The sequence below is a fragment of the Lactuca serriola genome, chromosome 9, assembly GCF_051521515.1.
Source record: "Lactuca serriola cultivar US96UC23 chromosome 9, Lser_US96UC23_V15, whole genome shotgun sequence".
NCBI classification, from domain to species: domain Eukaryota; kingdom Viridiplantae; phylum Streptophyta; class Magnoliopsida; order Asterales; family Asteraceae; genus Lactuca; species Lactuca serriola.
Genome location: NC_136416.1, coordinates 147553241 through 147567068, shown reverse-complemented (window position 1 = coordinate 147567068; position 13828 = coordinate 147553241). Strand labels below are relative to the sequence as shown.

General features: G+C 33.5%; 2 protein-coding genes and 1 long non-coding RNA gene across 3 annotated transcripts; all 3 read left to right on the top strand.

Annotated features, from left to right (window-relative positions):
- Positions 1–4334: 4334 nt before the first annotated feature.
- Positions 4335–5018, top strand: LOC145076154 (peroxidase N1-like; the record flags this gene model as incomplete). Its single annotated transcript, XM_079022131.1, has 2 exons — positions 4335–4491; positions 4581–5018. Coding segments are annotated over 2 exons (576 nt in total), but the record flags the coding sequence as incomplete, so codon positions are not given.
- Positions 5019–5161: 143 nt separating this feature from the next.
- Positions 5162–12035, top strand: LOC145076153 (uncharacterized). The gene is made up of 8 exons (XM_079022130.1): positions 5162–5182; positions 5725–5928; positions 6438–6507; positions 8830–8842; positions 8907–11408; positions 11490–11536; positions 11651–11818; positions 11902–12035. The coding sequence occupies exons 1-8, from the start codon at positions 5162–5164 to the stop codon at positions 12033–12035; spliced, it is 3159 nt and encodes a 1052-aa protein (XP_078878256.1).
- Positions 12036–12937: 902 nt separating this feature from the next.
- Positions 12938–13416, top strand: LOC145072205 (uncharacterized). Its single transcript, XR_013690947.1, has 3 exons — positions 12938–13111; positions 13173–13256; positions 13336–13416. It is a non-coding gene; the product is annotated as an uncharacterized LOC145072205 (long non-coding RNA).
- Positions 13417–13828: the final 412 nt, after the last annotated feature.

Sequence of the window (13828 nt, the reverse complement as noted above, 5' to 3'; positions counted from 1 at the left end):
AAGCTTTAATGATCTTAGTTTGTATCTAAAACAGATACAAATTAAAGGACACAAATTAAACATGTTAATATGCCTTCAAATATATAAAAGACAAAACTGCAAGATTGGTCCCTGTGGTATTCAAAAAACTTTGGATAGGGTCCCAAAAGTTTTCGACTTGCATGGAAGGTACAAAATCAATGTTTTTTTTGAAATTATGGTCCAAAAAAACATGAAAAGACGGTTATACTCTTTTATGTTCTTTTTTGTATTTTTTATAATTATTCTAATATTTTTTACTTTAAAAATAAAAAGAAAATAAAAGAATTATCCCTCACCCCCACATACCCCACCGTTCTCTCTCTCTCTCTCTCTCTCTCTCTCTCTCAACCTAATCGACATCTGATTAAAATCGCGATGTGCCAAGGAATTTCGATGGGTTCTAGAATAGAATCGGAGTCTACGAGATGTAAACCTCTCGAAAACGTACTTGAAAAACTAAGGGTCGTTTACGTCACTGCCAAACTTTTCAAAAATCGATGGTTGGAAAGCTTTCGTGTAGATGATAACCGATTTGGCAGGATCGGTGTTGGACACTTGCTTTGTCCATTGACTAGGTTTTCGACTCTTCAAATTCAAGCAAACATAACCCTAAAATCGATTACATTTGAGGGAAGAAGAACAAAGATTGGGAGAGATGAGCAGATAACGATAATGGAGACTTTACAAGTAAATCCTTGGATTGAAGAGATTGATCTTGCGAGAACCCCACTTCAGAGTTCTGGAAAAGCGGAAGGAATACATTTGAAATTGGGTCAAAGTGCAAAATCTAAACCTGAAGTTGAAGTTGATTTGCTGAAGGATATGCCTATGAAGTTGATTCATCAACCTCTTTGACAAGAATCCTGTTTGACTTTCTACCTTTTCTTCTTTATTTTCCCATTTGACATAAAACACAGAACGATGGTAGTTGCAAATGTCGATGATTGTAGGGCGGTGTTAGGGAAACAAGGAAGAGCTATTGAACTCTCAAAAGACTATAAACCGAATTGCTAACCAAAAAGATTTAGAATCAAAGAAATCGATGGAAATCTCATACACAATCGGAATCAAGAAGATGTGAGAGGGGTTTGCAGTTAGGGAAGGCAAAGGTTTTGCAGGCGGAGGTTTCCTGTCAAAGACACACATACACGCTCATAATCTATGGGTTGGGTGGATTGATTGTAACACCGTTTTAGGGCACATCCGCTTTCATATATGGGTTTGTGGCATTCAATTTATCAATCGAACATCTACATTGACAATGAACAAAGCTGTGAAGTAATATAATTTTGTTGTTATCAATAATTAAAAATTGAAATCAGCAATACCTTTTCGATTTGGAATGGATTATAGATCTGCAGAGAGAGGGGGGGGAGAGAGAGAGAGAGAGAGAGAGTGAGAGAGGTGTGCATATCTTTTCTTTAATTATAAAATAAGTATATTTGATAAATAAAAAAAAATTAAAAGGGTAAAAAAGTCTTTTTAAGTTTTTTTGGACCAAACACACAGAAAAACTTTGATTTTGGACCATCTATGCAAGTGAAAAACTTTTTGGACCCTATCCAAAGTTTTTTGAATACCACAGGGAACAATCTTACAGTTTTGTCTATATAAAAATAAACTTTTAATTTCAAACATATATATATATATATATATATATATATATATATATATATATATATATATATATATATATATATATATATATATATATATATATATAACCACCTTACCTTTCTAAGAAATTGGTAAGTCTTCAATCACAACAATAATACACCATAATAAACTAATTATATTATTTATAAGTTACTTATTGATAATAAACTAATTATATTATTTATAATTTACTTATTGAAATATTAATCACTTTAAGTAAAAATTAGATTAAATGAATCTTATTATGAAAATAAAAAAACTTTTTATGAAAAAAAAACTACTATTGTTTATATATAAAAGTTTTAACTTAAATAATTAAAAACAAATAAATAATCTTATTATGAAACAAAAAAATTTAAATAAAAAATTAGATTAAATGAATTTAACGTATCCAAAATCACTTTAAGTGTATTCACATTTAAAGTTTGAGACACTGCAATCCAATAATATACTATTATTTTATCATTATAATTGTTGTGACTATTATAATCCGACAATTAGTTAGCTAAAAGGACTAGTCAATGTTACAACATATCACAATCCAATGTTAATCGAAAAAAATAAAAATAAAAAGAAAACAATATCCAATTTATAATTAAACGAAAAAACATCAAACAACCTTTTTAGATATTAAAAATATCAATGATGACAAATGAAATACATAAACCATTGTTTGAGGTTCAACGACATTACTTACATAATTTATTGCACTAATCTGTAACTAATCCATTTGTTGTCACTTTTGTTGTTTTGAAGGTTTATTTGGAACAGAAAGAAAAGATGATATAAATAAAAAATATATATACTACAATTGTTTAAAGTAAAATGTTATAATACAAAACAAAAAAGAAAAACATAAGATGGTAAATCTACTAAGTTGTAATCTAATAACTTAATTATTTAAAGTACAATGTTATAAAAATAAAACTAGGTTTTTTAGTTACTTAATCCATCATATCCATTAACTTTATCACTTCAATATCTATATTTACCAAAAAAAAAAAAAAAAAAAAACAATATCCAGTTTATAATTAAATAAAAAACACATCAGACAACAATATCCAGTCGAAGCCATGTTTCAACGAGTAGGTCCATCAGGAGGAAACCCTAATCTTTATGGTTTGCGCCCTATTTAAACATCATATCTGGCCTCCACCCCAGCCTCTATCACCTCTAAACCCTAATCTCGAAACCCTAATCCACCTTGAATGATTTTGAGTTATTTCTTGCCATTTTGAGTGTTTTTGTGCCTTTTGAAGCTTGTGGAAGAAGAAGAAGAAGTTAGAAGGCTAAAAGTTGAAGAAGTAGATCCAAGAACTACACTCTATTTGCTACATTTTCTTGTAATCAAATCTCTAACTTGATCATTCTTCTTTTAGATCTATTTGTTTCCATATTCTGAAGGTTTTGGTTCAAGAACCTTGGTCCTTGGGATTTCTACGAGTTGACTCAGTTGACTACGAGTTTGAGCATTGCAGGGACTCATCGAGTTGGGAGATAACTCGACGAGTTGGGTTGACTGGGAGTTGACCTTGACTTTGACTATGACCAGGACGTTCACTTCGACCAGGGGTAAAATTGTTATTTTACCCTATGAAGGATTATCAGATTTTGATTAAGTGTTTTTATGGAATTGATAGTCGGAGAGTCGCCAGAGTAGCAGACAGGGATTCCTCACTCGGGTTTTCAGCAGCCCGTCTTCTAAGGTGAGTTTCCTTCTGTAGGAACGGGTCTACGGCACCAAGGTCGTCTCGTATATGTGATATGCTAGTAGTTGAGTGTGGGCAGAGCTCGGATCTCGTAGCAGCCTAGAGTGGGTGGGGCCCGATTCCGATAGTATTATTTGAGTATAGATATGTGATTGTTTTGTAGATATACTTGTTGTCTGTGTGATATATGTATGCACGTTAGTAGCAGAGTGCGGGCGGGGACAAATCTCCCAGACATCTGAGTTTAGGCGGGGTCCGAATCTTCTAGACAACGGAGTGTGGGCGGGGCATGAATCTCCTAGATAGTGGAGTGTGGTCGGGGCTCGAATCTCTTAGAGAACGGAGTGTGGGCGGGGCCCGAATCTCAATGAGAGTGGGTGGGGCCCATATCTCCTAGTTGCATGATATTTTTATGTTATGTGGTAGTTTGGGGAGACTCATTAAGCTTCATGCTTACAGCTTTTAGTTTTGGTTTCAGGTACTGTGACAACCCGTAAATTGTTCCGTCGTTGTAACCCATTCCCATCGGTAAAACCCGTTTGTCTTTCAATTTTTCAGTTAACATTTTGGATTAGGTTATTTAATTTAAGACTTTTTAGAATGACCTCGTAAATATCCAAACACATTAGAAACTCATGATAACACCCCAATTTAATAATTTCAAGATTTTTAGATTCGACCACATCGGGTAACGGCAATTTAATCGGGTACGACCAAAAGCCTCGGTAAACGTCAGTATCGGGTAGAATTCCACCGTGTCCCAAACTCAACCCATATATAAAGCTCAAATGACCTCATTTTGAAGCTTTTCATCCTCTCTCACTACTCTCTCTCTACAAATTCAATCTTAAGTCCAAAATCATCCAATTCAAGTCTCAAATCATTAAGGTAACTATCCTAGCTCTTAGTATAACCTCTTTGGCTTTCAATTTTGTGTTCACACTATGAATTGCGCGTTGGGCAGTGCCATTAGGTCGGAGAGATGGATTGGTGTCACGTGCAGCTGATACTATAAATCTGCCAGCTTTCAATGACCCCGTTGATGTCCAAATCAGGAAGTTTGCTGAGAAAGGTCTTAACACCCAAGATCTGGTTACCCTTTCTCGTAAGTTAACCAAAAACAAGAGTTCAATCATTGCTAACAAAGAAATTAATAAACTGATGTGTATCTGGGTTTAATTTATTGATTTCCAGGAGCACATACACTTGGAACAGGAGCGTGTTTAGTGTTCAGCTACAGGCTATACAACTTCAACAACACCAATGGTCCCGACCCGTCTATTGACCCTGCATTCCTTACCACGCTCAGAAATCTGTGCCCCAACGGAGGTGATAATAGAAGGCGTGTGGCTCTTGATACTGGTAGCGAAAACAGATTTGACACTTCATACTTTGCAAACTTGAGGAGCGGGCGAGGAGTACGTGAATCTGATCAACTGCTGTGGGGAAACCCTACAACACGAACAATTGCACAACGGTTTCTTGGAGTTAGTGGACTAGTTGGATTGACCTTCAATGTTGAGTTTGCGAGATCAATGGTGAGGATGGGTAATGTTGAAGTGAAAACTGGAACTCAAGGAGAAATTCGTAGGGTTTGCAGCGCATTTAATTGATCAATGGCAGATCTAAGTGGGAATCCATGATCATATATTTTGTTTGGAATAAGTTGTTCATGTAGTAGAAATTTTTAATAATAAATCAGTACTATAGTGTGTTTCTTCCACTTTTTACGTGTCTTATTATTGTAATATATTTTATAAAAAAGAAAGTAATCAATGTCGTTGCATGTTATTCTGGTAATAAGGTATTTATGAATTTTGCTGTTAGTCGCACATATGCTATAGATCTTCTAGAAGTAATCGCATATCGCATATTAATTAAAACTGTATGTTAGAATATGTTTATCAACGAACAACTGTTCACAACCTATTTTTTCAACATAATAATATTTTCTCTCAAATCTATACATACAACTAACAAAAGAAATTTAATTGTTTCTCATTTATCAACAACCTAAGACAATCATAAATATATTTTAGGTGCGAGTTTCAAAGAAATCACTACAAGAATAACGAGTATTAGGGCGACACCTTTAGCTACGACATATACCTTTAGCGACGACATCTAACTTTCGTGTTAGACGTTAGCGTTAGGTGTTTGTCGCCACTAACGCTCATGAGCCCTATCCATGTGAATCCCCAATATTAAGCCCCAACCGTTGATATGGTTGTATGGTATTATTGTTGTGATTATATCGAAGCATAGGTAGTGGTCTTGATAGAGAATGTTTGTAAATAACAAAGGTTCGTAAGACTTCGTTATATATGTATTTTAGTAGGCATTCACTACAAGAAATATACCCTTTAGCGGCGACACTATTAGCGGCGATAAGGGTCTTTACCGGCGACTGAAGCTAGAGTCGCCGGTAAAGCCCCTTATCACCGCTAATAGTGTCGCCGCTAAAGGGTTGTCACCCGAATCCGCACTTTCCCCCTCTATTGCATATGAACCGTTCGATGAGATATACAATCCAACGGGTGGGGTGCGTTATCCGGTCTAACCTAATACCGGCGACACAGATGTCGCCGCTAAAACTCCAAAAAAGTCGCCGCTAATAGTCTAATAAAAATGACGCGGTACCCTTCCCTCCAGTTTGTCGCCGCTATTACTAATTGTCGCCGGTATTGACCGTAGCGTCGCCGCTAAAGGTGTCGCCGCTATTGGTCATCGCAGATAAAAAAAACGCACGCAGATTTCTCCCTTCTTCATATTCCTTTCTGTTTGCTTCCAATTTCCTTCATAGTATCGTCGATTTCTTCTTCAATCTCCTTCTTTCAAGCAAAGTTCTCCCCTCATTGTTCCAAGCAAGTGTCTCTAGGTGTGGTTAAAGTTTTGGGATCAATTTCTACCTCCATTGTTGAAGAAAGGTAAGTTTTATTTTGATGATTTCATTTTTATGTTGTATGAATTTCGATTTGTAGCTTTATGTAGTGATTGAATGATAATAAATTGCTCATATTCTTTGTTTTTGGTGGTGTTGTTTTGGATTAGAAGCATTGTTCCAAGCAAGTGGTTAAAGCTTTGGGATCAATTTCTAGGTACCTCCATTTCTTGAAGAAAGGTAAGTTTTTTTTGATGATTTCATTTTTATTTTGTATGAATTTCTTGTTTTTGGTGGTATTGTTTTGGATTAGAAGCAAGTTATTCAATTTTTTGTTTGTGGTTATTTAATTGCAATTAGTTGTATAGCTTCAAGTTGTATTTATATGTGAAATTATGTGATAATTGTCATATGTGAAAATTGGATTGTATATTTTGTATTTGTTTGAATATATGTGAATTTGGTATATATATTCCAATGTATGTGAGTTTGATGTATATGTTGTATATTAGTAGAAATTATATGTATTTGTTATAAGTAGAATGTTATTGTGTGTATGTGAATGTATGTATGTTGGTTGTAAATGTGATATATGATTGTGAAACTTTTGTATTTGGTATAAATAGGATGTTATTATGTATATATGTGAAATTATGTGTATTTGGTTTAAATAGGATGTTATTTTGTGTGTATTTGTATTTGGTGTATATGTGGTATATGTATGTAAAAGTATGTGAATTTCACCTTCTTATGTATTATGTAAAAGTATGTGGTTTTCTTATAAGTAGGATGCTATAATTGAAAAAAAAAATACATTATTTTTATAAACTGAAAAAAAATACACAAAAAAAAAAACTATAAAATTGTTTAAAAATTTATATACAAAAACTAGAAAGCTTCTAGTTTTTACCCAAGCTAACTCCAAATTAATTAACCAATAAGTTATATAGTTAACTTATAATTGGAAAAAAAAACACAAAAAAAATTATAAAATTCTTTAAAAACTTATATACATTTTAATCTCGACGGTAAAAAAAACAACACAACAACATAATACGTATGTAAAAGTATGTGGTTTTCTTATAAGTAGGATGCTATAAATGAAAAAACAAATAAAAATACATTATTTTTATAAATTGGAAAAAAAAACACAAAAAAAAACTATAAAATTGTTTAAAAACTTATATACAAAAACTAGAAAGCTTCTAGTTTTTACCCAAGCTAACTCCAAATTAATTAACCAATAAGTTATATAGTTAACTTATAATTGGAAAAAAAAAACACAAAAAAAATTATAAAATTCTTTAAAAAACTTATATACATTTTAATCTCGACGGTAAAAAAAAAAAAAAACACACAACATCTTATGTATTATGTAAAAGTATGTGGTTTTCTTATAAGTAGGATGCTATAATTGAAAAAAAAATAAAGATACATTATTTTTATAAATTGAAAAAAAAAAAACACAAAAAAAAACTATAAAATTGTTTAAAAACTTATATACAAAAACTAGAAAGCTTCTAGTTTTTACCCAAGCTAACTCCAAATTAATTAACCAATAAGTTATATAGTTAACTTATAATTGGAAAAAAAAAACACAAAAAAAATTATAAAATTCCTTAAAAACTTATATACATTTTAATCTCGACGGTAAAAAAACAACACAACAACATAATACGTATGTAAAAGTATGTGGTTTTCTTATAAGTAGGATGCTATAAATGAAAAAAAAAATACATTATTTTTATAAATTGAAAAAAAAACACAAAAAAAACTATAAAATTGTTTAAAAACTTATATACAAAAACTAGAAAGCTTCTAGTTTTTACCCAAGCTAACTCCAAATTAATTAACCAATAAGTTATATAGTTAACTTATAATTGGAAAAAAAAACACAAAAAAAATTATAAAATTCTTTAAAAAACTTATATACATTTTAATCTCGACGGTAAAAAAAACAACACACAACATCTTATGTATTATGTAAAAGTATGTGGTTTTCTTATAAGTAGGATGCTATAATTGAAAAAAAAATAAAAATACATTATTTTTATAAATTGAAAAAAAAAAAACACAAAAAAAAACTATAAAATTGTTTAAAAACTTATATAGAAAAACTAGAAAGCTTCTAGTTTTTACCTAAGCTAACTCCAAATTAATTAACCAATAAGTTATATAGTTAACTTATAATTGGAAAAAAAAAACACAAAAAAAATTATAAAATTCTTTAAAAAACTTATATACATTTTAATCTCGACGGTAAAAAAAACAACACACAACATCTTATGTATTATGTAAAAGTATGTGGTTTTCTTATAAGTAGGATGCTATAATTGAAAAAAAAAATAAAAATACATTATTTTTATAAATTGAAAAAAAAAAAACACAAAAAAAACTATAAAATTGTTTATAAACTTATATACAAAAACTAGAAAGCTTCTAGTTTTTACCCAAGCTAACTTACAAGTAATTTTAATTAAACTTAATTAAAAAATTGCATAAATAAAAATTTTTAATTTATTTTTTTCATTTCTTTATTACTTAATTTTTGTATTCTTTTAGATGTAAAAAAAATGTGGATTGAAGAAAAACAATGTTAATTCTGTATACTAAACTCTAAACCCAAAATTATGTTTCAGCAACAACATGTCTATTGATAAAAGCTGGACTACTAATCCATATCGAAACCATCCCGAGTTCCAAACAGGACTCAAAGCTTTTATTGAGAAGTCGAAGTTGCACCTTGATAGTAATGGTAAAATCAGATGTGCGTGTGAAAAATGTGATAACCGTTACTTCAAGTACCCGACTGTAGTTGAACGCCATATATTTATAAATGGTTTCAGTAAGGCGTACAAAATTTGGATCTATCATGGTGAATCTTTTATTCCTCCCGTCGTCTTGCCAAGTAACGAAATGGCCGATTTAATCGACGATGTGATGTGGGAGTCGAGAGCAAATGATACCAACCTCGATGAAGGAACCTCGAATACAAGGGGTAGCGGTGTGGATGATGATTTTGCACAGTTGTTGGAAGAAATGGAAACTCAATTGTATACTGGTTGCATCTTTTCTTCCCTTGAGTTTCTAGCAAAGTTAATGCATATCAAGGTGAACAACAAATGGACTGATAGTTCATTTGATCAACTCCTTGAGCTCTTGCAATTAGCATTTCCCAAAGGCAACAAGGTTCCCCTTTCACATTATCTAGCCAAAAAGAAACTAAAGTCTATTGGCCTGGGGTATGAGTCGATACATGTGTGTAAAAACGATTGTTGTCTCTTTTGGAAAGAACATGATTCATTGCAAGTTTGTCCCGTTTGTAAAGAGAGCCGATGGATCGATAAAAACACCAAGGGTAAGAAAGTACCTCATAAGGTGTTACGGTACTTTCCTGTGACCCCTAGACTACGACGTTTATATTATTCGAGGCACACTGCCAAAAATATGATTTGGCATAGTACCAGACGTTCAGAAGATGGTGTGATGATTCATCCTGTTGATGGGGAACATTGGCAAGATTTTGATAAAAAATACCCCGACTTCTCGAGTGAACCCCGTAACGTACGCCTAGGTCTTTCAGCTGACGGTTTCAATCCATTTGGAAACATGTGTAATCCACATAGCACATGGCCGGTCATACTCACCACATACAATCTGCCACCCTGGCTTTGTATGAAAGAGTCATCATTCATGTTGACTTTGTTGATTCCAGGACCGAAAGCTCCAGGTAAGGATATGGATGTTTTCCTTAGACCGTTGGTGGAAGAGCTTAAACATTTGTGGAACTCAGGCGTACGTATTAAAGATGCGGCGACAAACACATTCTTCACGATGAGAGCTATGTTGTTGTGGACAATAAACGATTGGCCAGCTCGTAGTAGTTTATCGGGTTGGAGTGGGCAAGGGTATAGAGCATGTGCTACTTGCAATGAAGACACTCCTTCGTACCGTGCAACAAACAAAGTCGTATATATCGGTCATCGTCGTTTCCTAGCTGCTAATGATCCGTTAAGAAAGAGGTTGGACTTTAATGGGATGGAAGAGACAAGACCCGCTCCGAGACACTTTAATAATGATGACATACAAGAGCAACTAGGTCGTCTACTAACTCGTAAACCGGGTAAACATCCTGAGCATGGAGGCGGGGAGCCAAAGCGGCAAGATTATGAGTTGAACTGGTCGAAACGAAGCATTTTCTTCGAACTCGAGTATTGGTCTTCTCTACAGTTGAAACACAACATAGATGTCATGCATGTCCAGAAAAATGTGGACGAGAGTTTGTTAGGTACTCTCCTAATGAACGATAAAAGCAAAGACACATCAAATGCACGAGAGGACTTGAGAATTCTAAACATTCGGAGAAATGAATGGTTGCAAAAAAATGGTGACAAGTTTCATAGACCCCAGGCAAGATACTCTTTCACGAAATCTAGTCGACAACTCTTTTGTCAATTTATAAAAGAGGTTAAGCTGCCGGATGGGTTTGGTTCTAACATTAGTAAGAAAGTGAACGATATCAATACTAACATTATTGGGTTGAAATCGCATGACCACCACATTCTTATTCAACGTTTGATACCGATTGGAGTAAGAGGGTTGTTAGACAAAGATACTTATACACCTATTGTAGACCTTTGTACGTTTTTCAAGCAACTTTGTTCTAGAACATTGAAGGTGGAGGATATGAGGAAAGCAAAAGTAGACATTATTGCAATCTTGTGCAAGTTAGAATTGATTTATCCTCCGGCGTTTTTTGACATTATGGTTCATTTACTTTTGCATTTACCTGATGAAGCAATTGCTGGAGGCCCGGTTTGTATGAGATGGATGTTTCCATTCGAGAGATATATGAAAAAACTAAAAAACTATGTCAGAAACAAGGCGAAGCCAGAAGGTTCAATAGCTGAGGGTTATGTTGCTGAAGAAGCTTTATCATTTTGTTCAATGTACCTTCGAGATGTAAAGAATCGTCCGGAAAGAAATGTAGATGTTGTCATTGAAAAAACCAAGTTTTGGATGTTTGAGTCTAAATGTCGACCGACCAGCACAACTCAAATCAAAACTCTTAATTTAACGGAAATGCATAACATGGAATGGTTTGTATTGAATAGTTGTGAAGAAGTCAGACAGTATATCAAGTAATTAATCTTATCTCTAACTTTCATTCTTAATTTTTTATTTTATCTTTTTAAATCTATATCTTTTGGTCATCAACATAGGAAATTCAAATCTGAGCATCCCCAAAGTGATGAAAAGAGAGAATTTCGTAATTGGTTTCGTGAAAAGGTAATATAAATTAATAAACAAATTTTTTTCATTGATCTAACGAATACATAATACATATTAATTTATAATTGTTAGGTTCATCAAATGAAAATAGAAAAATCTCCAGAATTCCACGAAGAGTTGTCGGTTCTTGCAATGGGCCCGCAAATGAATGCTTATTCTTACACCGCATGCATAGTCAATGGTGTTAGGTTTATGGTACTTAGTCGTGACACACAACGTACAACACAAAACTCTGGGGTTTTAGCGGTGGGTGAGAAAGGCGAGAAGTATTATGGCCAGTTAGAAGAGATTATAGAGTTGAGGTATACACATGATTATTCAACTGTACTATTGTTGATGTAGAAAGTGCATCTGAAGTTCCTCCGCCAACTGGTAGAGTCAATGATGTTTCTGATTGCGATACTGATTACGATGACACCGATTCTGACTATGATACCGAAGAAGACACTGAAGGATATGAGGAAGATTCTGATTAGAATAGTTCTTATGTAATATGTATTTGTAATATGTGTTTGTAATATGAACTGTATTTGGATTTCTAGTTTAAATGGAAATGTTTATTCCTATCTAAATGTTTATTCCTATCTAAATGTTTATTCCTATCTAAATGTTTATTTCTATGTAATGTGTATCTATAATAAAAATTGAATTTGTATATCTTATAATTTTTCAGGAAATGATGAGAGTGTGGCTGTTGTTTATGTTTACCATGGCTGCTGTCATGGGTCGTGGACATGGGAGAGACGGAGCTGAGGACCCACCTTTCCCAGGTGGTAGAGGTCCTGGCCAGCACGAGCAGGACGGTAAGTCTTATCATGAATTTTTATTTACTATTTTTGTTCAATTATCATAAATTAAATGTCGTTTCTAATAATTTTTAATTACATTTGTAGTTGAGGGACGTGCCCGAAGGAAAGCTCGAGGAAAAGCAAAAAATATAAAGCTTGAAAAAGCAATCTTGCAGAACCAGGGGAAACCAATAGCCATGCAATTTGATAGGGATATCACATTTAATCCCGTAGGAGAGGCGGGAGACATGTTTTCCCGAGAAGTTGGGAAAACAATGTGGCAGATGGTCCCTTTCGACAAATGGAGTTGGAAAAGAGTTTCCCCTGATATAAAGGATACTATATTACAACATTTAGCAGTAATTATTTATTTAAATATATTTTATAGGTTTAACTATAATTGTTTCTTACTTGGTTAACTTTTTTTTTTATTGTAGACAAAGTTTGATCTCAATCAAATGTACCAGGATGCACAAGCTACTTTATTGACAGAGAGTTTTCAAGCAGCCTTGTTAAAAGGTTTTCGAGAGCGTAAAGCCGACGCAAAAGAATATTTCAAGATGGTCGGAGGGTATGAAGATATCCCGAGAGCATTGGCAAATCCTCCGGATGGTATGCTTATTGATAACTGGGAGAAGACAGTTGAGTATTTTCAAACTGACGAACACAAAATTGCTTCAGAAAGGAACACAAAAATCCGTGAAAAGCAAACAATTGTGAATCGTGGGGGTTCGAGCTCGTATAGCAGTACTTGCTATAAGAAGGTGCCGTACGATACATGTAATTATTTATTTAAAATATAATCTAATTTTTAAACTTAAACAGAACCTTAAGAGAGTGGAAACATTTCGCAAAGCTCATACCGATAAGAATGGTGTATTTGTTACTGCTGAATCGGAACAACAATATGTAAGTATTTAATTATAATTTTATCATATATTTAAATGTTTATTTATACTTAATTGTTACTCACTTTTGGGAGTTACAGAATCGGTTAGTTGAAGAGCTGCTAGAACAAACTCAAGGTGAAAGTGAGTTTACGCCAACTCAAGAAAGAGATACGTTCGAGAAAGTATTAGGAGAGCGACGTGGCCACATTAGAGGCATTGGCCGCAAACCTTCTGGTCTCCCGCCGATTCCACAGCCTTCACAACCATCACAACCACCATCACAACCATCACAGGTAAAATAGCAATCTACTTTAGCATCGTAAAATGCATGTTGATTTGGTAGTTTGGGTTTTGTGGTGGTTATTTGCTAAAAAGTTTGGTAATTTGGTTTTGTCCCAAGTGCAAAATATAGCAATGTACTTTGGTTTTCTATCTTACTTTAAAAATAACAATGTATTTTGATAGTTTTTGTTTATGTTTGACGATCTAACTTATAAGTTTATATATATTGTTATTAATTACGTAGTTGGAAAATCTTCGTGCAATGCTCGCCGACCCGGCATGTAGGGATGAGCTTTATTCGTTTTTTCA

Excerpts from the sequence above, each read along its gene's own strand:
- LOC145076153 (XM_079022130.1), top strand. The coding sequence starts at position 5,162 with ATGTCGTTGCATGTTATTCTG. Across the intron at positions 5,929-6,437 it reads TATACAATCCAACGGGTGGG|AAGCATTGTTCCAAGCAAGT; the intron begins GTGCGTTATCCG and ends GTTTTGGATTAG. Across the intron at positions 11,819-11,901 it reads TTTAGCGGTGGGTGAGAAAG|AAAGTGCATCTGAAGTTCCT; the intron begins GCGAGAAGTATT and ends TTGTTGATGTAG.